Here is a 27440-nt window from a genome sequence, read left to right on the forward strand (position 1 = left end):
TTAACAAAGATGGGAAGTGAGACGACGGCTTTGTGTGAAGTGCGATGATTAGTAAGATCCCGTCTCCACTTCTTTAAAATACAAGTTGAGAAACAAGCTGCTATCTCAGAAGGTCAGGCACACTCGCTCTATATATACACAAAAAATAAAATAGAGAACCAAACACTTTACAACAATGAAGAGTAACAGCACGAAGACTCTTGAGTTAGCTTAATGTCAGTCTGCGCTTCTATAGAATGCCATGCAAGTGGATGAAAAGATAACCTTCCGTTTGCAAGGTTGTTGGGGGTACACGTCCACGCCGTGACTGTGAAAAGTCGCTGAGTTGAGAAGAATGAAAGCAGGTCCTCTGTGGGGTGAGTGGCCACCCAAAGACCGGCTGTTGGTGAGCGGAGGGTGAGGCGGTGGGAGTGGTGTTGTACTAGCACGAGCAGCTGCTCTCCGTCACCGTCATCTCCGGCTGCTTCTCCAGCTTGATGTCGATCACTGGGGGGGGGCGAGTTAAGCAAACTAGGACTATGTTCACAACGCAGGTCAATTGCCATTTTGTTTCCCCAATATGCGAATGGCCTTCCCAAAAGTCCTGACTTAAACATGTGGACAATGCTGAAGAAACAAGTCTATGTCAAAAAAAACAACAAATTTAGCTGTACTGCACCAATTTTGTCAAGAGGAGTGGTCAAAAATTCAAGCAGAAGCTTGTGGATAGCTACCAAAAGCGCCTTATTGCAGTGAAACTTGCCAAGGGACATGTAAGCAAATATTAACATTGCTGTATGTATACTTTTGACCCAGCACATTTGCTCACATTTTCAGTAGACCCATAATAAATTCATAAAAGAACCAAACTTCATGAATGTTTTTTGTGACCAACAAGTATGTGCCCCAATCACTCCATCACACAAAAAATAAGAGTTGTAGAAATGATTGGAAACTCAAGACAGCCATGACATTATGTTCTTTACAAGTGTATGTAAACTTTTGAAGGCAACTGTATATACAAACAGGTATATACATATAAATACACACACACATTGATATATAAACACAAACACATACATATTTGTTATGTATATAGCCCATTATTTTGCGCACTATTGATGTAGCTTGCCCAAAGATGACGTAAAAGTTGCAAACTGATCTCATTGCCATTAAAATGAAGTCACATTTGAAAAGATCAGATTCCAACCGGATTCACGACTAGCTCCTGATGTGGCCTGAATCTGATGCGAAAAGATCATCTGAAGCACTTTGGAGCATTTAGACTGGCAATAAATATCCGCTCTGCGTCACTTCAGATTTGGTGTGCCTATGACAGTCCCAAAACCACCCTTGATAAGAAAAACAGAAGGTTGTAAAAAGCCAACACTGGAAGGATACTGTCTTCTTTGCTTTTCTCCGCTGTGCTGTCCATTCCTGGCAATGCAGCAGCAACACGACGGAACAGCTGCAAAACAAAGGCAGAATCACGTGACTTCACAAAGGGATTACTTTTAACACAAAACATGCAACATCCAAACAGACAATGTTGTAGGAAATAATACAACAGATCCCCGCTTTTGGTGCGAGTTAGGTTCTGGTGCCACCAAAGACTGGCAAAAATCTGTGAATAATTGATAATGGCGTCTATTCTTTACATACTCTGGAACCCTTCTGCCTTTGTTTACTTTTTGTGCTATTTTGCCTATCATTCACAATCCCTATGTGAGACAAAAACACATGTTTTTCTCTGTTTTGTGCAGTCTAAATCAGGCCCTGGCAGTTGTTTTCCCTTGGGGGAAAAAAAAAACACGAGTAAAACTGACGAAAAACAGCGCCGTAGGTGGTTGGAGAGATTGGTGGTGTTGCCATTGTATTTAATATCCTTCAAACAGTGACACTTATGGAGAACATCTTTGTCTTTGCAAAAGCCAAAAATGTTCCACACAGTTTATCGCAATGGCGGCTTGTTAATTTTTCTTTCGCCTGCTTCTCTTTCGGTCTCCGCCATACTTGTTTTGATGACAGATGGCACCTGGTGATGACATCATAGACGAGCAACAGACTCGCGTACGGTAAGTTTATTCATTTAAAAATACTTTTTTAAAAGTCTGCTATTCTTAAAGCCAATGTTTTATTTTCCAGTATCGATAACATCGATTATTACCTTTTAAATTGATGATCAGTAGGGCGGTGAATCTTTGGGCACCACACCATTTGATCCTTGGGGGTAACGATTCGAGTCAGAATTGATTCTCGATTCAAAATCAATACTTCTTTAATAACACTTGGTGCCAGTTCTATGAACTACATTCCTCTATAAAATATACAAACACTTCTGATCAATTTCTATATTAATTAAAAGAAAACTGGTTTTGTTTAATAATATTCTACTCAAACATTTAATAAAGTCAAATACAAATAATGCAACAAGAGAAGTATTGTGAGAATGAGATATTATAATAGATAGTATAATAGGACATAAGTGTTTTTTTTAATCCATAGTCATGTTTTAAGCAGCTAGCATTTTCCCATGTAGTAATAATAAATGCTACAAAAAACGCTTCTATTCTATTAACCCCAATTCTCCTATAAGCCTTGTGTGTCGACTCAGGTTGTCCCGATACCAATATTTTGGTACCAGTACCAAAATGTATTTCGATACTTTTCTAAATAAAGGGGACCACAAAATTACTAGCATTACTAGCTTTATTTTAACAAAAAATCTTAGGGTACATTAAACATATGTTTACTACTGTATGTTTGTCCTTAAATAAAATAGTGAACATACTAGACAACTTGTCTCTTAGTAGTAAGTAAACAAACAAAGACTCCTTATTAGTCTGCTGACGTATGCAGTAACATATTGTGTCATTTATCTACCTATTATTTTGTCTACATTATTAAGGACAAGCGGTAGGAAATTAATTATTATTCTACTTGTTCATTTACTGTTAATATCTGCTTATTTTCTGTTTTAACATGTTCTATCTACACTTCTGCTAAAATGTAATAATCACTTATTCTTCTCTTGTTTGATACTTTACATTAGTTTTGGATGATATCACACATTTAGGTAGTAGTTACAGGATCATACATTGGTCATAATTTAAGTCATCATGTGTCCAGGGACATATTTACTAAGTTTATATACATAATATATAAAATATAGTAACAATTACTTTCATTCCATTGATTTTTTTTACGTTGATGTTCCAGGTAATCTTATTTTCAGTGAAGGTATAGGATAGGCAAAATATAAGCTTTGGCTTCAGCCTATTCCTTTTTCGGTCATTCTTTTTCTTTTCTTTTTGTGTGTCAATGTGTATGATTGTTAAATATGTATAATCTGTACTGATCACACAAAATGGTTGATGGTTGATTATATGACCGAAATAAACGCAATTCATTCAATATACATTTTTAAAAGAGGAAAATAAGATTTTGTGACAATAAAACATATTGATGTAATCATAGTAGTATCGACGAGATACACTTTTCAACTTGGTATCATTACAGTGGCTGTCAGGTGTAGATCCACCCATGGCGTTTGTTTACATTGTGACGCCGGTGAGCTATTGTATCCTCCTACAGTGTGTAGTGAAGCATGTTTAGCTATTCCTCGTCCTGCACTACTTGTAAGAAACATACTTTATTTGTCGCCATGGAGGCGAGGATTAGTGATTTAGAAGTAGCTAAAACACTGCAGACTGCGGATGGATGTTAGCTGCTAACTAGCTAGCCATGTCTTAAAGCACCTCTTCCTGAGGGCGTTTCAGTGTCATAACTTCACCTTTATCTTTACTTTTTAGGCCAAAATTCATCCATTCTCCCTTTTCTGTCTGCTTGTAAGTTCTCCGTGATTGTGCGCTGCCGAACATGCTCGTAAAACCTGCAATGTCAGAATATGCGCCGTCATACCCGTTGGGAACCGGTACGTTTCAAACATAGTATAGTACCGTTTTTGATTCATTAGTACCGCGATACTATACTTGTACTGGTATACCGTACAGCCCTCGTGTCGACCTGAAACATTTCTGAAATAGTCCTGTGAATACTACACTGAATCATATATAACGGGAAAAAGCAGGAAAAAAGTGTGAGTTTCTTCTTCTGTGATAGCATCAAATGAAGTGAAGTAGTGAGAACCTGTTAGAGGGTGATACATGAGTTGTGTGTACCAGCAGACAAGTAAGAGGTAAAAAAAGAGGGTAAAAAGAGGAAGTTTAGACATAGTGATACCTGTTTGACATTGTAGCCAGTCTTTGCGCTGGTTTCAATGAACATGACATTCAGTTCCTTAGCTCTCTGCTCGCCCTCCTCCGTGGTGATCTGTCTGCTCGTGTGGAGGCGACATGGACATAGAGAAACATTGCAAAGAGGACAGGAAAAGATAGAGAAGAGAGAAAGCTTGCTTGAGTCTTTTGGGGGGTGAAAGAGAAGAGGTTAGTTCGGTTATAACAGACAAAAAAAGGGAGGAAGAAAAAGGAAGAGAGGCTGCAGTAACATGACTTATAGTATTTATAGAGGGAGTCTACAAGTCACACTCCCTGACCTGAAGGACAACATGGCCGCCTGGCGGTGGACACCAACCTGTTTGACGTTATAGCCAGCCTTGGCGCTGGTCTCTATGTACATCACATTGAGCTCACGGGCTTTCCTCTCTGCCGCCTCAACAGAGACTTGCCTGCCACGGTCCCGGGAAGGTGTGGTGGGCGGGGTGGGGTAAGGAGTGGGAGGGTTGGCGGGAGGAGACACGGTGGAAAATCCAGAAACACAGCACACATGCAAACAGGACACACACAGAAATGAAATCAAATCAAAATGAGGAAAAAACGGAACAGAAGAAAATCTGAGGCAAAGGAAAACAATATGAAAGCATTGAATCGGCTATTTTTGAAAGTGGCAAAAATATAAAGACAAACAAAGATGAATGAGGTGCACTTTAAGGAGAACACGTGGGACTCCGGGCTTTGGCAGAGCTTTCACACAACATTACAACCGGTTTCTAAATTTGTGATCCACCTCTTAAATTGCATATGGTTTGATATAGGGCTGGGCGATATTGACAAAAAAGTATATCTCGATATATTTTTACTTAATATCGATATTCGATATATATCTCAATATATTTTCCGGTGAAGTATACATATAAAGATATCTATTTTTGAGCGAGATTCACTGACATTGAAGTGAATGACAACTGCACTGTAAACAGTCAGTGACACTTTTATTAACCAGTTAGTCAAGATGGGTATAAAGTGTTTAAGTAGCACAAAATTACATAACATAAATAAAATAACAAACCTGTGCAAATAATACAACATGTATCACACTCAGATAAAAAATACATTTGCAGGCAGGCACTTTTTAATTCCCAGTGGACGATGTAATGGACTGTCACACACGTACGGTTCTGGTCAGCGCCAAGTAAGTGACTTGACTTCATTGTGCGGCTAGGATCTTCCTCACTTCGCCATACATTTTTGGCAGCATTTCTCCTTCGAATAATGGCAACTGGAGAACAGTTTAGATTTGGGCTTACACGGTAAAAAAGTCAAATTAATGTTTTATCCAGACGCATACATTTGTCCAAATGTGGCCAAGTGGACGCATTGTGGGTTTCATGGACACATCGCTAAAAGAAACATCTAAAGAAGAGAATCCCTCTTCCCTAGTTTTTTTAATACATAAATCGCCCGCTTGAATATTCCCTCTTCTCTTCTCCGACTCTCGTCATCGTTTGGGATGTCTGTGGTGATTTCCCTTCCTGGTTCCATGACCCGCCCTATCTTGCCTCTGATTGGCCTGTGCCTAATGGTTTGCCCTAATCTTAACCAATCGTGGCTCATCATAGTAAACAACCAACCAATCATGGATGTTCTTGTACGTGCAAGCATGTCTTGGAAGGAGGAAGGGGAGGGGTTTAGTAGCCGAGGGAATGAGAAGCGGGGGAGAACAAGGAACACAACAAATAAGCGGTGTTTGGTCATTTTAACGTGAAATAAATTATAGAGATGTCCGATAATATCGGACTGCCGATATTATCGGCCGATAAATGCTTTAGAATGTAATATCGGAAATTATCGGTATCGGTTTCAAAAGTATCGGCATCGGTTTCAAAAAGTAAATTTTATGACTTTTTAAAACACCGCTGTGTACACGGACGTAAGGAGAAGTACAGAGCGCCAAAAAACCTTAAAGGCACTGCCTTTGCGTGCCGGCCCAGTCACATAATATCTATGGCTTTTCACACACACAAGTGAATGCAAGGCATAGTTGGTCAACAGCCATACAGGTCACACTGAGGGTAGCCGTATAAACAACTTTAACACGGTTACAAATATGCGCCACACTGTGAACCCACACCAAACAATAATGACAAACACATTTCGGGAGAACATCCGCACCATAACACAACATAAATACAACAGAACAAATACCCAGAACCCCTTGCAGCACTAACTCTTCCGGGACGCTACAATATACACATGTGTTAAAATTCCATGACTGTATATATCGGTATCGGTTGATATCGGAATCGGTAATTAAGAGTTGGACAATATCGGAATATCTGCAAAAAAGCCATTGTCGGACATCTCTAATAAATTATATCGATATTACGATATTTTCTTAATTCATATATTGTTCCAAAATATATCGATATATCTTACAAACTCGATATATCGCCCAGCCCTAGTTTGAGAGCACGGTTTTGCTTTTTCTCTGGCTTCCAAAAACAAGGAGCAGAGGAATATGCACAGGAAGCATCACTTTTTGAACTGTCTTTCATTAGAGTCGTCCCTCGTTGTCTTTTAAATAGAGCATCTGTTTATTATTTTTTTAAAGATATTCTACATGCTTTGGGCCTAAATAAGTGTTGAATTAAGCTTTATTTATGTATTATGGGCCTGATTTACTAAAGGTTTGCATGTACTAAAACACATAGATAGCACACGCAAAGCTGATCTAGCAAACGTGTGCAAAGTGGACTGTGTCTGTTTAGTGAGCAGAATAAGGTGTGCAATCCTTTTTGCGTCTGTCTTCATTAATATGCAAAGTATATGCTGATCATTCGACAATACTGAGAGGAGAAGAAGCAAATATAATTATTTAGCAGGCGCAATGTGATTTATCAACACCCATTTTGCAAGCACTATTTAGCATGTGTCAGAAGGACGTGCAAACTGACTGTTCCACACACAGCTGCAGTATCGAGAATCTAATCCTCCGTCCTATGTGTGTGGGTCAACATTTTGGGCGGTAGAAATACAAAATATTAGACACATCGTCTACAACAGGGGTGCCCATTACGTCGATGGCGGAGGGTGTGTCAGTCGATCGCCAGCCAGGCATTAACAAAAATCCAGCTAAAATGAGCGATCATCAATCTTCACCAAGACGTCACTTTTGTCACTTGATTGACATTCACGACACCCGAGGGTCTTGTGAGATGACGCCGGCTGCTGCCAGATCATTAAGAAAAAATGACCGACAGGAAGGCGAGAAACATTTTTTATTTCAACAGACTCTCGCGCCATAACTGCCGTAAAAACTCTAAAGACCGACTGCACAGTTCCTGTCTTCACAATAAAAGCGCCAACTAAATAAGAGTCTCAAAAAGCTGGCGTGCACAAGCTAGCAAACTACGGAGTTTTCCGCCAATATATTTCTTGTAAAGTGTATAAAAAGGAGTATGGAAGCTGGACAAATAAGATGGCAAAAAGCAACCACTTTCATGTGGTATTGGACAGAAAGGAGGACTTTTTTTCTCCTCCATTTGAAAATGTGGACATTATCATCACTACTGTCTGATTCCAATCAATGCAAGTCATCACATTCAACTTATATTATTGTCTTCATGAAATAAATGAATGTTAAGCATGCTTGTATTATCATTAAACACCTTTAACTTGTTAACAAAAACCTCTCTTTCATAAATAAATCAATATAAATGATATACATATGAATGACGGAGATCCCCTCCACTTGGTCAATTCAAAAGTAGCTTGCCTGTAGAAAAAGTGTGGACACCCCTGGTCTATAAGTATGCATTTTGAGCGAGTAAGTGCAGCCTCCCTCCCATGCACTTTCAGCGGTTCAGAAAAAAAAAGCTCATAAAAGGGGGTCGATGTCGCCTGTTTGTGTGAAGACAGCAAAGGGTAGGAGCATGATAACATGAATGTGCAGTAAATGAGTGTGTCTGTGGTAAAATCATCATTTAAATAAGGCGGTGTGCACCATTTTTCAGTTGCACACGCAGTGTTACTATATGGCATGCAACACACCCACTAATAGTACACGCTATTTTATTGTTTGCACACACTGACTACCAGGTGGTGTTTGGATCTTAGTGAATCAGGCTCTATGTGTGCAGTACTTGTCTTATTATTATATTATATCAGATAGCAGGGTCGGACAGTTAAGGGTGAACACTACTAAACAACAACACTAATATTGCTGCCGCCGTATCCTCAACACGACAATCTCAAGTTGACCAACATTTTTTTTGCTGGACTTTATCTTCAACTCCTGCCTCGTCAATAACACATCTCCACATTGGTGACACTTTGACGACAACGTAGCATCGGACATTCGGTGTTGGCACTTCAGCCTAACCGAGACAATCACCTTTTCTTTTTGAATGTTCAAATTTAAATGGTGCTGTTTTGGGAGAGGGAGAAGAAGTACCAATTAAATTCAATTGGAAATTTCAATAGGAGATGTTGATTTGAGATATAAGTGTTTTGAGTTAAGAGTTTAGTTTATTAAGGATCCCCATTAGTCTACACCGCAGCTCCGACACAGAACCAGTTAAGCTCATAAGTTGGGCTAGTAATTCATACGGGTGTTATTTTATGGTGAGGGTAATAATAATAAGCTAGTAAACGTCTTTTGTTGTGCTCTATGAAAATATACTAATAATCCTACTTTGCAGAAATGTGTTAATTGCGGTCATGTCCACTAGCAATTAACCGCGACTGTTTTATTATTTGAAATGTTTTCAATGTTTTCTCTTAATACTTCCGTGACAAGTGCAAATATTACAAAATAATATGCACAGGGGGTTCTCTTTACTACTGTTTTTTGCCTTGTTGAAATGCTACTTAATATAATTGCCTGTACTGCTGATAAAATAATTATAAGGATGACAGTTTGGAAGCTGTCAACTAGCGCCACCCAAGGTCCCATTATATATTTCACTTTGTACTTAGGAGTAATCAGTACTTAAATCTAACTAATACATCAAAAGTGTTTACCTTTTATCCGCCAGGTCCGTTTTGTTTCCAACTAGCATGATAATGACGTCGCTTCCTCGCTCCGTTCGCACGTCATCGATCCACTTTGAGGTTTGTTGGAAGGAGTTTAGATCTGTGAATGAAAGAAAACGCCAACAATCATCGACTCGCTCACGAGCTTGCGTACGGGTTTAGAAGCTAGTTAAAATGTCATCAAGGTCAGAGCGACTTCTATGACGTCTTAGTAAGCGAGAGTACAGCGGGGTGGGAAATAAAGATTGTTCATTCTACAAAATACAAAACCAGTGAAGTTGGCACGTTGTGTAAATGGTAAATAAAAACAGACAAACATTTGCAAATCTTTTTCAATTTACCGTATTTTTCGGATTATAAATCGCTCCGGAGTATATGTCACTCCGGACGAAAATGCATAATAAAGAAGGAAAAAAACATATATACGTTGCACTCGAGTATAAGTCGCATTTTTGGGGGAAATTTATTTGATAAAATCCAACACCAAGAATAGACATTTGAAAGGCAATTTAAAATAAATAAAGAATATTGAACAACAGGCTGAATAAGTGTACGTTATATGACCCATAAATAACCAACTGAGAACGTGCCTTGTATGTTAACGTAACATATTATGGTAAGAGTCATTCAAATAACTATAACATATAGAACATGCTATACGTTTACCAAACAATCGGTCACTCCTAATCGCTAAATCCGATGAAATGTTCTTACTCGGTGTGGCTTCTAAACAACTCCGCCAACTCCAAAAGTATGCGCCGCTTCCTCTTGCCGTTTTCTGCAGCATATTTCACTATGTCCAGCTTGTAATCTGCAGTATATGATGTCCTTTTCGGTGCCATTTTTGTTCAGCCCTTCTCAGTTTTTATAAGTTACCGCCAATGTTGAAAAGATCCATTTTTATAGCTACGGACGTAGTAGCAGGTAGCATCCCATGACCCACAATGCACTTCTGCCATGACGCACAGTGCACTTCTGCCATGACCCGCCCCCGCCAAATTTTTATTGGTTGACGTGTGTGTGACGATTGCTGACATTTGCCTCGTCTCTTACGGGAAGGAGATAAATAATATTATTTGATATTTTACGGTAATGTGTTAATAATTTCACACATAAATCGCTCCGGAGTATAAATCGCACCCCCCGGCCAAACTATGAAAAAAACTGCGACTTATAATCCGAAAAATACGGTATATTCAACTGAATAGACTGCAAAGACAATATATTTAATGTTCCAACTGAGTAACTTTTTTGTTGTTGCAAATATTCATTAACTTGGAATTTAATGGCAGCAACACATTGCAAAAAAGTTGTCACAGGGGCAACTTGTGGTATTTTAGGCTTCATATTGCACCACACATTTTCAATGGGAGACAGGTCTGGACTACAGGCAGGCCAGTCTAGTACCCGCACTCTTTTCCTTAGAAGCTTCGCTGTTGTAACACGTGGCTTGGCATTGTCTTGCTGAAATAAGCAGGGGCGTCTATGATAACGTTGCTTGGATGGCAACACATGTTGCTCCAAAACCTGTATGTACCTTTCAGCATTAATGGTGCTTTCACCGATGTGTAAGTTACCCATGCCATGGGCACTAATACACTCCCATACCATCACAGATGCTGGCTTTTGAACTTGGCGCCTAGAACATTCCGGATGGTTCTTTTACTCTTTGTTCCGGAGGACACGGCGTCCACAGTTTCCAAAAACAATTTGAAATGTGGACTCATCAGACCACAGAACACTTTTCCACTTTGCATCAGTCTATCTTAGATGAGCTCAGATCCAGCGAAGCCGGCGGCGTTTCTGGGTGTTGTTGATATATGGCTTTCGCTTTGCATAGTAGAGTTTTAACTTGCACTTACAGATGTAGCGACCAACTGTAGTTACTGACAGTGGTTTTCTTAAGTGTTACTGAGCCCATGTGGTGATATCCTTTACACACGGATGTCGGTTTTTGATGCAGTACCGCCTGAGGGATCGAAGGTCACAGGCATTCAATGTTACGTGCAATCATTTCTCCAGATTCTCTGAACCTTTTTGATGATATTACGGACCGTAGATGGTGAAATCCCTAAATTCCTTGCAATAGCTGGTTGAGAAAAATTGTTCTTAAACAATTTGCTCACGCATTTGTTGACAAAGTGGTGACCCTCGCCCCGTCCTTGTTTGTGAATGAGTGAGCATTTCACGGAAGCTGCTTTTATACCCAATCATAGCACCCACCTGTTCCCAATTAGCCTGTTCACCTGTGGGATGTTCCAAATTAGTGTTTGATGAGCATTCCTCAACTTTCTCAGTCTTTTTTGCCACTTATGCCAGCTTTTTTGAAACATGTTGCAGGCATCAAATTACAAATGAGCTTTATTTGCAAAAAATAAAGTTTTCCAGTTCCAACATTAAATATCTTGTCTTTGCAGTCTATTCAAATTAAATATAGGTTGAAAAAGATTTGCAAATCATTGTATTCTGTTTTTTTTTTACCATTTACACAACTTGCGAACTTCACTGGTTTTGGGGTTTGTAATTGTGAGCAACAACATGCTTACCCGCCTCAACATCAGGTACACCGGCACGACCCAGTGAGATCCAATATGAGAAAATGCCTTTATTGACAGAGATTATTAGATAAATACAGTGTTACTGCGGTAGAATACATCTCTTTCATTGGATCGCAATAATGTACCTAATGTTGTGGCCTGTCAGGAAAGAGAATGTTAGCCAACAACCCAGACTCACTGGTGATGTCATACACAACCACAGCAATGGTAGAGTCGCGGATGTAGCTGGGGATTAGGCTACGAAAGCGCTCCTGTCCAGCAGTGTCCCAAAGCTGGAGTCGGACCTGCGGGGTTGGAACGGGGAGAGGAAGGAGATAAAAAAAAGAGGGGAAGAGCAGAATGAAAAAAAAAAGTGGAGATAGGAATAGAAACTGCGACAAGCCAAGGGGTAATGCAGATGTTTTTGTTTGAATGCAGGAATGGGGAAAAATAATTCAGGTGATAAAGTGGAGGTGAGCAAGAAAAGAAATAAGGGGGGCCTGCTGAATCATCATTTAGTCATATCCTGTTCAGAGGATTTCTGCAAGATGTCAGTGATTCATTGCATCCGCTTCTTATAAACAGACTAATAATAAAGAGCATGTAAGACACAGGTGTCAAACTCTAGGCCCGGGGGCCAGATCTGGCCTGCCACATTATTTTGAATGGCCTGTGAAAGCCTGGAAATAATATGAATCAATTAAGTAGTTATCTTTCTTTCTTTTTTGACAGGAAAAAAAAAAAAAAGACATGTACTGCATGTATTTATTAGGGGTGTAACGGTACACAAAATTTTCGGTTCGGTACGTGCCTCGGTTTAGAGGTCACGGTTCGGTTCATTTTCGGTACAGTAAGAAAACAACAAAATATACATTTTTTGGTTATTTATTTACCAAATTTGTAAACAATGGCATAACATACATATACACACAGGGTCCATTGCCAGGGTTAATGTGGTCAACATATATAAAATAAAAACTAACTAAGATAAGGCTCAGAATGGTTTCTTAACAAAACCTTTCTACATATAAAGTGCTTTTTTTGATTGAGACTTATTAGTAGATTGCACAGTACAGTACATATTCCGTACAATTGACCACTAAATGGTAACACCCCAATAAGTTTTTCAACTTGTTTAAGTTGGGGTCCACGTTAATCAACATTAAACTGCCTCAAGTTGTTGTCCAGATTAAATAAAATGACAAAACTTTTCTTCTACATATAAAAAGTGCAACATTAAACAGTTTCAAGTCAACTCAGCCTCAGATTAACTTTTCTTTTCCCCCCTTGCATGGCTAATTTGGCAGTAAGAGGATATATGGGCTCATTGTTCTTTCACCATAGAAGTGGGTCAAAATCTAGTTTTTAATGCAATATGGACTTATATCTGCTGCTATAAAAACATTTGTTATTGCTTTAGCCCTGCCTGACTCGCCGAGGAGAGGCTGCTTGAATGCGGTGGTGACGCTTCAAATGGGTTAGCATGTGTTATGAGAGTAGCGTATGTGTGTGTGTGGCCCTTTAATATGTGACAGCATGTGAGGTGAGTGTGTGGGCGAGCGAGGTGAGGGAGTGATAGCGTGAGTGCGGGGAGTGGCTAGTGTTTTGTTGGATTGGCTGTGTGCAAGACCTCAATAAAGCCACGATTTGCAACTAATCGCCGGACTCATCATTTACCCTGGAGTCCGGAGCTGTGGAGACCCACTGTCTCCCCTGCGCTCCTCGACTACAGTCTGGGAGCCGGAAGCAGGAAAGGTGCAACACATGTTTGACGTGTTGTCAGAAGCAGCTGCTGAACAATGTCGGCAAACCTCCGTCGTCTATTGTTGTATCGCGCAGCCAAAGTGTTCCCAAACGGGAGATTTTAACGAGGCAGGAGGGTCTTCCAGCTCTGGCTTTTACATGTTGTCCTAGCCCGGTCGCTGCTAGCATGTGTACTCGTTCGGTACACATCCGAACCGAACTGAAACCCCCGTACCGAAACGGTACAATACAAATACATGTACCGTTACACCCCTAGCATTTATATATCTTTTAAACTTTATCCATCTAATAATGCAACAGATACTATATTATCATACATTCCAAACCTTTTTGGGGTAAAAACATACGTAAATCTAATTTCCCCACTGGGATCAATAAAGTACTAATCTAATCTAAATATCTACCTAGCCTTATGATTTCAAAGCAAGTTATCCATCAAATTGTACACTGTAAACATGAAAAACATTTTTTTTTTAAAAGACAGCTCAGTCTTCAGAATCCTACCGTAAGAAAAAAAAACTGTGGTACTATTTTTTACATTTACAGTAATAAATTGTGAAAACAGCACCATATTTTTTATGCAAAAAAACCAACAAAAAACTGGCAGCTCAATCACCAGAATTTTACAGTAAAATAGAGTGTGACCATTTTACTGTAAATTTTTTGGTGAAATTCTGCCATTTTTTGGACCGCAAAATCTACGGATTTTTTCAAGGTAAAATATACGGTACATGTACTAATCAAATGCATAGGTAATGGTGTGGCAATATCATGCGGCTAATCCGTATGTTTCTTTTATTAATGTTACAAGTGGCAGCCAAAACTGCAACGTGGCCCTCAATAAAAAACAGTTTGACACCTCTGACGTAAGACGTGTGAACACCCCCTGGGCAGTGATGGATGCAGACATGCAGGCGTCCAGTGGGGTCTCCACACCAGTAAATGCTCATTTTGAATGCCCTTGCACATAGTAGTGTACAAGCAAAGGACGGGAGGGAGGCCGTGATACCTACTGGCTATGTCATAAACCACCACTGCGGCGGCAGAGTCTCGGATGTAGCTCGGGATGAGGCTGCGGAAACGCTCCTGTCCCGCCGTGTCCCAGAGCTGCAGCCGAATCTTTAGGCCGGCCGTGATTCACGGACACACACACGCGTGTGATGGGGGGGCGGGGAGGTGAACAGGTGGGATTGCATGACCCGGACAGGGAATGGGATGGAATAACAAAAGAAATGAACTGAAAATATGATCATGTGTGACAAAATGAATAATTATACTATAGCAGGCCTGGGCAATTATTTTGACTTGGGGGGCCAAATTTAGAGAAAAAAAATGTGTCCGGGGGCCAGTATATCTACTTTCAGGAACACTAATACAAAACATCACACGAATGTCTGATTGAATGCTAAAAACGTTATGACAGACCACCTTAAACGGAATGGAATTTTAAATGTTTTTACTGAATAAGACACTCAGAATTTACATGAAAATAAAGAATGTGTGATTCAGAATATTAACTATGAACGATAAAACACTGAATATTGACAACATATAAACGTCACACCCCCTCCCGATCGACATATTTTACAATTAAGTGAAATGCAACAAACAGCGAAATATGAACGCGAAGGGTATAAAAAAAAAAAAACCCCACCTACAATCTGATATATCACTAAGCTTTAGAACTTGGTTGTAAAAATCTCGTTCTGTGTCTTTCCCTGACACCCGCATTTCAGGCTCTGGAAACACTCTGTGGAAACGCTCCCCACCCACACTGCTTGGTGCCTCATCTGACCTGCTGTGATTTAGATTACCATAATAACTAATTAGATAACCATAATAAGTAGTATATCATGCAAAAGCACAGATTCCAACCATTGAAATACTTTGTATAGTTCAAGACTTACGGTCATTTGAAAACATCACTGCACATCATAATGGCAGCTACACTTTCCATCTTAAAGATCTAAAAAAATTATTTGGGGAATGTCCGGCGGGCCAGATTGAAAAGCTTAACGGGCCGCATGTGGTCCCCGGACCTTAATTTGCCCAGGTCTGTACTATAGGGTGGTGTGAATGTGAAAGGATGATGGCTGCTACATAATGCATGCTTTAAGCATTCTAATAAGGTTTCTTCCATATTCACAAAAGGAGGCTTACCGTGCGATCTTCTAGGTACATGGTTTTTGACAAGAAGTCGATACCAATTGTTGCCTGCAAAACACCAAGACTGCGTTAAAAACATTGCAACTATTATAAGCATCACAGTGGGTGTTATTTGCATGAAAGCTGTTTACATAAATCTAAAAGCGTAATTCATCATTGTTGCAGATGCAATAAGCAGCCCTTTGCGACTGCAACTCAGCTCCATGGAGACAAGACAGCAGACTTGTTGTCTCTAAAGAGACTCACACCGCCCTTGTTAGAATCTTATCCAAAGCATTACCCTAACAAAAAACCCTTTAACATGCAGTTAAAAGCTATCTTTTTCTATGTCACCGTTCTGCATCAAAGACGCACAACACGGAAGATGATAGGCATTTTGAGGCAGTATTTACAACAGGTAAGACACCTATATGCAATAGAACACAGTAGGAGTGGGAAGAACTGTACGGAGGAGCACAAAGGAGGAAGGTATCATATCACACATTCGATTAGAACACACCAGACTGAATGAGACATTGCACCTTATTAACAAACACACAACAGGATTATGTGACCGTCGCAATGAAGTAGAGTCAGGAGACAAAGGAGAAAACTTAGTGACAGAAGGAGGTTACTTTCAAATGGGTACTAAACAGCAACCCAGAACATTTTTGTGAAGTTTCTAGAAGAGGCGTGTTTATGGAATATAATTTAGTATGGGAAGGAATATATGTATGTTTGTGGGAGGGAGAAAGGAAGTAACTCTGTTTCACACTCCAATACAGTAATGTAATGAGTGCTCCGCCATTAATAAAAAGAAGTGCATCATTGTGTGAACAAGGACTTTATAGCAATATCCCATTTTATTGGGTTTAGTAAATCTGGGATCTATGGCTCTGATACGCCAAGCTCTCTGTGTGAAAAGGGGTAAACAATTGACCCGAGAAATAAGCACATTTAAAGGGGAACTACATTTTTGGGGAATTTTGTCTATTGTTCACAATAAAGAACACATGTCTTTCTTTTTAGGATTCTATAAATAAATTTAAAAACGCTTGCAAAATACAGTTAATGGGAGTCACTATTGCAGCCTTTAAAGCACTCTAACTTCTAAATTATCCAACGGTTTATGTACACCGCAAGAATTGTAACATAGTAACTGACACAATCATAACAATATGTACAATACACACACCACAAGTGTATATGTATATACAGTGGGGCAAAAAAGTATTTAGTCAGCCACCAATTGTGCAAGTTCTCCCACTTAAAATGATGACAGAGGTCTGTAATTTTCATCATAGGTACACTTCAACTGTGAGAGACAGAATGTGAAAATCCAGGAATTCACATTGTAGGATTTTTAAAGAATTTATTTGTAAATTATGGTGGAAAATAAGTATTTGGTCAATAACAAAAATTCAACTCAATACTTTGTAATATAACCTTTGTTGGCAATAACAGAGGCCAAACGATTACTATAGGTCTTTACCAGGTTTGCACACACAGTAGCTGGTATTTTGGCCCATTCCTCCATGCAGATCTTCTCGAGAGCAGTGATGTTTTAGGGCTGTCGCCGAGCAACACAGACTTTCAACTCCCTCCACAGATTTTCCATGGGGTTGAGGTCTGGAGACTGGCTAGGCCACTCCAGGAATTTCAAATGCTTCTTACGGAGCCACTCCTTCGTTGCCCGGGCGGTGTGTTTGGGATCATTGTCATGCTGGAAGACCCAGCCACGTTTCATCTTCAAAGCTCTCACTGATGGAAGGAGGTTTTGGCTCAAAATCTCACGATACATGGCCCCATTCATTCCTTCCTTAAAACGGATCAGTCGTCCTGTCCCCTTAGCAGAAAAACAGCCCCAAAGCATGATGTTTCCACCCCCATGCTTCACAGTCGGTATGGTGTTCTTGGGATGCAACTCAGTATTCTTCTTCCTCCAAACACGAAGAGTTGAGTTTATACCAAAAAGTTCTATTTTGGTTTCATCTGACCACATGACATTCTTCCAATCCTCTGCTGTATCATCCATGTGCTCTCTGGCAAACTTCAGACGGGCCTGGACATGCACTGGCTTAAGCAGGGGGACACGTCTGGCCCTGCAGGATTTGATTCCCTGTCGGCGTAGTGTGTTACTGATGGTAACCTTTGTTACTTTGGTCCCAGCTCTCTGCAGGTCATTCACCAGGTCCCCCCGTGTGGTTCTGGGATTTTTGCTCACCGTTCTCATGATCATTTTGACCCCACGGGATGAGATCTTGCGTGGAGCACCAGATCGAGGGAGATTATCAGTGGTCTTGTATGTCTTCCATTTTCTGATAATTGCTCCCACAGTTGATTTTTTCACACCAAGCTGCTTGCCTATTGTAGATTCACTCTTCTTAGTCTGGTGCAAGTCTACAATTCTTTTGTTGGTGTCCTTCGACAGCTCTTTGGTCTTGGCCATAGTGGAGTTTGGAGTCTGATGTTTGAGGCTGTGGACAGGTGTCTTTTATACAGATAACGAGTTCAAACAGGTGCCATTAATACAGGTAACGAGTGGAGGACAGAAGAGCTTCTTAAAGAAGAAGTTACAGGTCTGTGAGAGCCAGAGATCTTCCTTGTTTGAAGTGACCAAATACTTATTTTCCACCATAATTTACAAATAAATTATTTAAAATTCCTACAATGTGAATTCCTGGATTTTTTTTCACATTCTGTCTCTCACAGTTGAAGTGTACCTATGATGAAAATTACAGACCTCTGTCATCATTTAAGTGGGGGAACTTGCACAATCGCTGGCTGACTAAATACTTTTTTGCCCCACTGTGTGTATATGTATATATATATATATATATATATATATATATATATATATATATATATATATATATATATATATATATATATATATATATATATATATAATATATAATATATATAGAGAGAACGTAAATGAAGTATTGTTGGCGGTTGTTGGATACATTTCTGAGTGATTTAGAGCCAGCATTACTTGCTCCCATTAGCACCAGTGCTAGCCACCCAGAACAAGCCGAATATTACAAACTAGGACAAAAAAAATGAACAAAAATGTTTTTTTTTGTCACTCATAAGGATCATAAGGATCGTGAACAACAGGCAAAAAAAAATAAATAAAAGTGCAGTTCCCCTTTAAAATTTGAATGTAAAATCCCAAAATGTAAAACGTTCTCTGCAAAATCATCATCTTCCTTGGTTGCCAGGTCAGTATAACAGTTAACCAACAGAAATCCTAACTAATCAGGGAGTATACTGTATACAGTGGTACCCTGTTTTTTGTTCCAAAAGGGCCATTGAAGGCCGAATCTTACAAAACCAAAGCAATGTTCCTCCATAAAAAAAAAATTGAAATCAAATTAATCCATTCCGGACGCTCTTTCTTGAAGTTAATGTTGTTTCTACCCTTCTTTATCAAAATGCTGGCACTCACAACTTTCTTTAGCCCTATTATGGTTTATTTTGCAGTTGTATTCAGTTTTAGAAAGCAAACAGTCACCAACGTGTGGGGTTCTTTGTTTGGGCGCTCAGGTTCACGCAATGATACACAGGCAAACTAACTAGTTTCTTACACGCAGTTTTTGGGCCGTACAATAAGATATATACTTGTTGACAAAAATGTACTTTGAAAAAAGTATGAAAAATTTAAATACCTCATGTATACATAATATTAGTAGGACAGGAATTTGAGTATCAGTGAAGATAGTATTTTGGATGCATTTTGTGTTTGATATACTTAAAAGGGGCTCTTAATGCAAACTATTCTTCCCTATTGAAATTTGCTGTTGTGTATTTGGGATCTGCATGAGTCCCAAAAAATTTGAAATCAAACCGTGGAGGCATTGCAGAGATATTTATACAACAATCTTGTAGGGTTGTACCGATACCAATATTTTGGTAAATGTATTTTGATACTTTTTTAAATTTAGGGGACCACAAAAAATGGCAATATTGGTTTTATTTTAACAAAAAAATCAAAGAGTAAATTAAACATATGTTTATTATTGCAATTTTGCCCTTAAATAAAATAGTGAACAACCTAGACAACTTGTCTTTTGGTAGTAAGTAAACAAACAAAGGCTCCTAATTAGTCTGCTGACATATGCAGTAACATCATTTATCATTCTATTATTTTGTCTACATTATAAAGGACAAGTGGTATAAAATGAATTATTAATCTACTTGTTCATTTACTGTTAATTATCTGCTTATTCTCCGTTCCAACATGTTCTACCTACTCTTCTGTTAAAATGTAATAATCACTTATTCTTCTGTTGTTTGGATACTTAACATTAGTTTTGGATGATACCTCAAATTTAGGTATCGATCCGATACCAAGTAGTTACAGGATCATACATTAGTCATAATTTAAGTCCTCATGTGTCCAGATTCCAGTTGGATTTGGACTACCTCCTGATGTGGCCTGAATCTGGTGCAGAAATATTTTAAGCACTTTGGAGCGTTCAGACCGGCAAAAAAATTATCCGATCCGATTTGGTTTGCAGTGTAAATGGGGCTTATGAGCCTGATATGAGCCACTTAAATTTTTGGGTCAAAATGGCTTTTAAATCCAAACAAGGCATCCCAAAAGTGATTGTGTCTGATATTTGAGGTTCCAGTGTGATGTCATGTTGTTTTTACCTGGTAAGTGTTGTCAAAGCTGTCATACATGAACCTGGTGATGAGCGAGGTCTTCCCAACTGTAAAATACAAAACAAACATGGGAGTTCTGCTTATAACAGCCAGCTTGCAGTGGATAATACAATAGATACATAAATGATAAATAAAAAAAATACATAAAACATAAAAACATACCATATTTTCCGGACTACAAGGCACACGTAAAAGCCTTTTTCCCCATCAAAACTCGACAGTGCGCCTTATAACCCAGTGCGCCTGATGTACGGAATAATTATGTTTTTTTCTTACCGATCTCAAAGCTATTTTATTTGGTTCGTGGTGAAATGATAAGTGTGACCAGTAGATGGCAGTCACACATAAGAGATACATGTAGACTGCAATATGACTCAAGTAAACAACACCAACATTTTTTATGTTCCATTGAAAATATAGAATATTACACACGGCGCTCAACAATCTATCAAAATGTTTTAGTACGACTTTGGTAAGCTATGAAGCCACAGCGCTTGATGGACTGTACTGTGCTTCAACATAGGAGTATTATTATGGTGTGTGTATAAGGTAGGACATCCTCCGGTCTTCAGGCCAGGGTCTTCTAAAGATCCCGAAAACTCGTTTTAAAACCCATGGAGACCTGCCATTCCAGTCTATAGCTCCCAGACTCTGGAACAATTTGCACCAGTCCCTTTATGATCTTGACTGTGTTGAAATTTTTAAGAAACATTTGAAAACTTCTCTTTTTAGTAAAGCTGTTAGTTAATGCACCTTTTAACTATAATTGTTAATCCACTTTGTATCCTTTTTATGACGTTGCCCCTGTTTTAAATTGAATTGTATTTTTACTTAACCTATGTTTTGTACAGCGCTTTATGATTTTATCTGTGAAAAGCGCTTTATAAATCAAATTTACTTACCTACTGACTATAATCCGATTACCAGTACATACGAAAAAAGATAGAAAATAGACCAATTCATCGGCAGTGTGTCTTATAATCCGGTGCGCCCTATGGTACGGAAAATACAGTACATGTCACCATCAGAGAGTGCCAGCAGATGAGCATTTTAAAAAGGCTGATGTTATGTATGGCAGTGTTTTTCAACCTTTTTTGAGCCAAGGCACATTTTTTTCATTGAAAAAAACGGAGGCACACCACCAGCAGAAACGTTAAAAATGAAACTCTACCAGGTTGTCTTTTTTTTTTTTAGTTTGTTGTTGTTTTCCTGTGTGTATTGCTTTAGTTCCTGTCTTGCGCTGTTATTTTGGTGGCTCTTCCTGTTTTGTTGGTGCTTCACGCCTTCCTTTGAGTGCTATTGCCTGACTTGCTGTTTATTGGCAAACAAGACTATTTCAGTTGTGCGGACGCTATCCTTCTTTGTGGGGACATTGTTGATTGTCATGTCATGTACAGACACACACACTGTAAGTCTTTGCTGTCGTCCAGCATTCTGTTTTTGTTTACTTTGTAGCCAGTTCAGTTTCACTTTCGTTTTGCATAGCCATCCCTATGCTTCAGGGCCTTTTCCTAGCGGGACTTGCCTTTTGTTCATTTTTGGTTTAAGCGTAACATACCTTTTTACCTGCACACTGTCTCCCGCTGTGCTCTGCATATTGGCATCACAACAAACCATCCTCGACGCGTTCCGACTTCTACGAAGCAATGAACTACCTGCTGCCACCTACTGACATGTAGTACTACATGGTTACCCTCCCGAGCTCTATACAGCACAGACACTAGACAACGGCACATTATTTGCAGATTATAATTATTGATTTGCAAATAATATTTTTGGGACCAATTAGGTGAAGTTGCATAATTTCCCACGGCACACCAGACAATATCTGACGTCACACAAGTGCAGTGTTTTTCAACCACTGTGCCGCGGCACACTAGTGTACCGTGGCACACTAGTGTACCGTGAGATACTGTTTGGTGTGCCGTGGGAGATTTTCAGTTCACCTATTTAGGTTAAAAATATTTTTTGCAAACCAGTAATTATAATCCGCAAATAATGTGCCGTTGTTGAGTGTCAGTGCTGTCTAGCGCTCGGCAGAGTAACCGTGTAATACTCTTCTGTATCAGTAGGTGGCAGCCGGTAGATAATTGCTTTGTAGATGTCGGGAACATGGTTTGTCGTGACCACAATATGCAGACGACAGCGGGAGGCAGCGTGCAGGTAAAAAGGTATCTAATGCTTAAACCAAAAATAAACAAAAGGTGAGTGCCCCTAAAAAAGGCATTGAAGCATAGGGAAGGATATGCAGAACGAAACTACAACTGAACTAAGTTAAAGTCAAAGTACCAATGATTGTCACACACACACACTAGGTGTGGCAAAATTATTCTCGGCATTTGACCCATCACCCTGGATCACCCCCTGGGAGGTGAGGGGAGCAGTGAGCAGCAGCGGTGGCCGGGAATCATTTTTGGTGATTTAACCCCCAATTCCAACCCTTGATGCTGAGTGCCAAGCAGGGAGGTAATGGGTCCCATTTTTATAGTCTGTGGTCGGGGTTTGAACTCACAACCTACCGATCTCAGGGCGGACACTCTAACCACTAGGCCACTGAGTAGGTTTGGCTACAAAGTAAAGAAAAACAGAATGCTGGACGACAGCAAAGACTTACAGCGTGTGGAGCAGAGATGGCGTCCACAAAGTACATTTGTACATGACATGACAATCAACAATGTCCCCACAAAGAAGGATAGCAACAACTTAAATAGTCTCGATTGCTAAAACAAAGCAGGTGCAGGGAACAGCGCTCAAAAGAAGACACGAAAATACCAACAAAACAGCAAAAGCCGCCAAAATTGGAGCCCAAGACAAGAACTAAAACACTACACACAGGAAAACACCAAAGAAGTCAAAATAAGTCACGGCGTGATGTGACAGGTGGTGATAGTACACCTACTTTGAGACAAGAGCTATAGTGATGCATGCTTGGTTGTGGTTTAAATTCATATATAACAATTGCGACCACGACTTTTCATTGTCAATATCGTGTGTCACATTTTAATGATTTCTGCTGGTGGTGTGCCTTTGTATTTTTTCAATGAAAAAAAAAAAACGTGCCTCAGCTCAAAAAAAAGGTTGCATAACACTGCACTAGTGTGCGGTACAGTGGTTGAAAAAGTGTGCGGTACAGTGGTTGAAAAACACTGATGTATGACACTGATGTAATGTGGACGGGCGAACCCACACGCTGAGCTGGCAATATGGGTGGAGCCACCAAAAATTTTGAAAAATACAAGCAGAAACAAAAAAGACCAGATAAATGTTGCCAAAGTTTTTCTTTAGCCACATAGTTTGATGATAGAAGCTTAAAACGATGCAAAAAAATATTATCACGTCACTTACATATTTTGATTTTTACAGCTTAGTGGAAGGCAGGCCGGCTTGGTCCTCACCTCCTCCGGCCGACGTGGCTCTGAATGACACCGTATTATGTCGCACTATGCTGACTTTAAAGTCACATTTTGGACTGCGAAAAAAAAATCGGCTGCATTTTTAAAGCTAACTTCATCGGTGCGGTTACATTTAGCTTAGCTATTAGTGCTAGCTGCGTTAGACAAGCTTACACACTCATTAACGTCGGAGTGAAAATGAATTTAAAAAACAACGAGCCACATCCTCTTTGTCATTTTGCAGTTAAGTAACATTTTACCGCTGAACTTTATAATGTGTGGTAAAAATGACGGAAGTGAAAGGCGAGTTGTTAGCTTCGACAGCTAGCTATGACGTCATCACAATTCAACTAGGAGTTATTTAAACTCGACATTTCAATACATGTTGTCTTTTTTTTAACCCACGACATTTTTAAAGGGTTAAACGACTACTCCGCACGATAAGTGACTATTTGTTTTCTGTAGGTGACTTTACCCCGCAAGCTAACCCGACGAGCTAGTTAGCCGCAAGCTAACGACGAGCTAGCCGATGCTAACGTCCTCCCCCAACACCACAGCCACTTTCATCCAGGCTGCAATAAACAAAGCGTCCAGACTTACCGCTCTGCTCGCCCAGGAAGACGAGCTTAAACTTCCGTAGAGGGTTGCCAAACTCCCCGCCGCCGGTTGTGCTTGACATGTTGTCCAAAACAAACGGAAGCAGCTAACTCGCTGGCCGACTGGGGTAAGTGGTGTGTGTGTCTGGACGGGAGAGAGGAGAGCAGCAGTGGGTCGTCCTCATTCCTCACCAGCCTGCCTCGGCTTTTCCTTTTTTCTTCTTCCTCTTGAATCGTACGGAAGAGAAACAGCGCAACCGTGCGGCTTTAGTTGAGAATAAGTATCCACCAAGTATCACCTCAGAATAACACTTGGCTCACCGAGTACCACCATACTTGCCAACCTTGAGACCTCAAAATTAGGGAGATATTCAAAGGTAATACTGGGCTGTGACCGGTGCTGCGTTGCCGCAGCCTTGTGCTTCTCTGACAGTTTGTTAGTGACTACCGTATTTTTCGGAGTATAAGTCGCTCCGGAGTATAAGTCGCACAGGCCGAAAATGCATAATAAAGACGGAAAAAAACATATATAAGTCGCACTGGAGTATAAGTCGCATTTTTTGGGGAAATTTATTTGATAAAACCCAACACCAAGAATAGACATTTGAAAGGCAATTTAAAATAAAAAAAAAATAGTGAACAACAGGCTGAATAAGTGTACGTTATATGACGCATAAATAACCAACTGAGAACGTCCCTGGTATGTTAACGTAACATATTATGGTAAGAGTCATTCAAATAACTATAACATACAGAACATGCTATACGTTTACCAAACAATCTGTCACTCCTAATCGCTAAATCCCATGAAATCTTATACGTCTAGTCTCTTACGTGAATGACTTAAATAATATTATTTGATATTTTACGGTAATGTGTTAATAATTTCACACATAAGTCGCTCCTAAGTATAAGTCGCACCCCCGGCCAAACTATGAAAAAAACTGCGACTTATAGTCCGAAAAATACAGTATATCCGTTCGGCCACCGAGTTCAATGGAGAAGTCTGATATACAAAATTTGCAGGCAGCATACCCCTTCCCTTTCGAGCTGTCCTGGATGAACTGAAATTATTTTTTCCAATCATTTTGGAACTTGCAAGCGAACTTCTTGTTCTTACTCGTCGTCGCCATGTCTCTTCTTCTGCTTCGTCTTCTTCTTCTGTTCTGATTGCCGCGCTTGACTTCGAGGTGTAACCGTTATTATTGTCGGGCCGGAAACGGCGCCCAGTGAAGGATGGTGTGGCAATATAGTTGTCCGGGTAGAAATCGGGAGAAATTTGTGAGAATGGTTGCCCCGGGAGATTTTCGGGAGGGGCACTGAAATTCGGGACTCCCCCGGGAAAATCGGGAGGGTTGGCAAGTATGAGTACCACCAACATTATAACACAGTAGCATAGTAAGGCTAAGTATGCATTAAAAACAAAGCAGTTGTTTTATTTAACAAGTATGTTCAATATATTTGGCCACTGTAACATTACACACAGTTTGAACCTCAACACTCTCTTTGAATATTTAATTTGGTGATTTTTTTTGGCATACCACTAGATTCAGCCTGCACACCATCATAATAATACCCTCAATACCCCCCCAAAAACGGATTAACTCGCTGGAATGCAAAGACAATATGAATGAATGAATGAAATAAGTTTATTTCGGTCTTATAATCAACCAACAACCATTTTGTGTGATCAGTTTAACAGTACAGATTATACATATTAACAATCGTACACAGACACACGCAAAAATAAAATAAAAAGAATGACCGAAAAAGGAATAGGGTGAAGCCAAAGCTTATATTTGCCTATCCTATACCTTCAATGAAAATTAGATTGCCTGGAACATCAACGTTAAACAAATCAATGGGATGAAAGTAATTGTTACTATATTTTATAATTTTCAATTATTTCACCTTTCAAGGTTTTTTTAAACCTTAACAAAGAACTACATGTCTTTAACTCATCACTGAGCTTGTTCCACCATTGAACTCCTAAAACTGAAATACATTTGTATTTTATATTCGTTCTTACTTTGCCTATTTCAAAAATCAATATCCCCGTAAATTATAGTTTTCTCCTTTTAATCTAAAGGCCTACTGAAATGAATTTTCTTTATTTAAACGGGGATAGCAGATCCATTGTATGTGTCATACTTGATCATTTCGCGATATTGCCATATTTTTGATGAAAGGATTTAGTAGAGAACAACGACGATGAAGATCGCAACTTTTGGTACCTGATAAAAAAAGCCTTGCCCCTACCGGAAGTAGCGTGACGTAGTCAATTGAAAGGCTCCTCACATTTTCCTATTGTTTTCAATGCATCTAGAGCGTTTCGGACAGAGAAAGCGACGATTACCCCATTAATTTGAGCGAGGATGAAAGATTCGTGACTTTTGGTATCTGATCAAAAAAAGCCTTGCCCCTACCGGAAGTAGTGTGACGTAGTCAATTGAAAGGCTCCTCACATTTTCCTATTGTTTTCAATGCATCTAGAGCGTTTCGGACAGAGAAAGCGACGATTACCCCATTAATTTGAGCGAGGATGAAAGATTCGTGGATGAGGAACGTTAGAGTGAATGACTAGAATGCAGTGCAAGACATATCTTTTTTGCTCTGACCGTAACTTAGGTACAAGCTGGCTCATTGGATTCCACACTCTCTCCTTTTTCTATTGTGGATCACGGATTTGTATTTTAAACCACCTCGGATACTATATCCTCTTGAAAATGAGAGTCGAGAATGCGAAATGGACATTCACAGTGACTTTTATCTCCACGACAATACATCGACGAAACACTTTAGCTACGGAGCTAACGTGATAGCATCGGGCTTAACTGCATATAGAAACAAAATAAATAAATCCCTGACTGGAAGGATAGACAGAAGATCAACAATACTATTAAACCATGGACATGGAACTACACGGTTAATGCTTTCCAGCCTGGCGAAGCTTAACAATGCTGTTGCTAACGACGCCATTGAAGCTAACTTAGCTACGGAGCTAACGTGATAGCAATATAGTTGTCCGGGTGGAAATCGGGAGAAATTCGTGAGAATGGTTGCCCCGGGAGATTTTCGGGAGGG

At 39.7% G+C, this 27440-nt stretch overlaps 1 protein-coding gene across 7 annotated transcripts; it reads right to left on the bottom strand.

Annotated features, from left to right (window-relative positions):
* Positions 1-256: 256 nt before the first annotated feature.
* rab41 (RAB41, member RAS oncogene family) lies at positions 257-24663 on the bottom strand. Of its 7 annotated transcripts, none has more exons than XR_009825843.1 (9): positions 24361-24663; positions 20357-20415; positions 15713-15766; positions 14566-14671; positions 9240-9351; positions 4535-4666; positions 4222-4400; positions 1381-1447; positions 408-486 (listed from the first exon to the last, which is right to left on the bottom strand). XR_009825843.1 is itself a non-coding variant. In XM_062044307.1 (8 exons), exons 1-8 carry the CDS (start codon positions 24437-24439, stop codon positions 422-424), a joined length of 636 nt encoding a protein of 211 aa, XP_061900291.1. In that variant the 5' UTR covers positions 24440-24649; the 3' UTR covers positions 257-421. The 7 variants fall into 7 exon arrangements, 4 of the variants coding, with proteins under 4 accessions (XP_061900291.1, XP_061900290.1, XP_061900289.1 ...); XR_009825842.1 differs by lacking the exon at positions 14566-14671 and adding an exon at positions 11988-12093 and having other exon boundaries at positions 24361-24656; XR_009825844.1 differs by lacking the exon at positions 14566-14671 and adding an exon at positions 11988-12093 and having other exon boundaries at positions 4222-4315; positions 4573-4666; positions 24361-24645.
* Positions 24664-27440: the final 2777 nt, after the last annotated feature.

This window comes from Entelurus aequoreus, linkage group LG04, assembly GCF_033978785.1.
Source record: "Entelurus aequoreus isolate RoL-2023_Sb linkage group LG04, RoL_Eaeq_v1.1, whole genome shotgun sequence".
NCBI lineage: Eukaryota > Metazoa > Chordata > Actinopteri > Syngnathiformes > Syngnathidae > Entelurus > Entelurus aequoreus.

What these genes read in the sequence shown, in the direction of transcription:
- rab41 (XM_062044307.1), bottom strand. Translation starts at nt 24,439, where the DNA reads ATGTCAAGCACAACCGGCGGCGGGGAGTTTGGCAACCCTCTACGGAAG. An exon ending in ACGGACCTGGCGGATAAAAG is followed by an intron (nt 4,316 to 9,239) that starts GTAAACACTTTT and finishes CCACACGAGCAG; the next exon opens with ACAGATCACCACGGAGGAGG. An exon ending in GGAGAAAAGCAAAGAAGACA is followed by an intron (nt 487 to 1,380) that starts GTATCCTTCCAG and finishes GCCCCCCCCCAG; the next exon opens with TGATCGACATCAAGCTGGAG.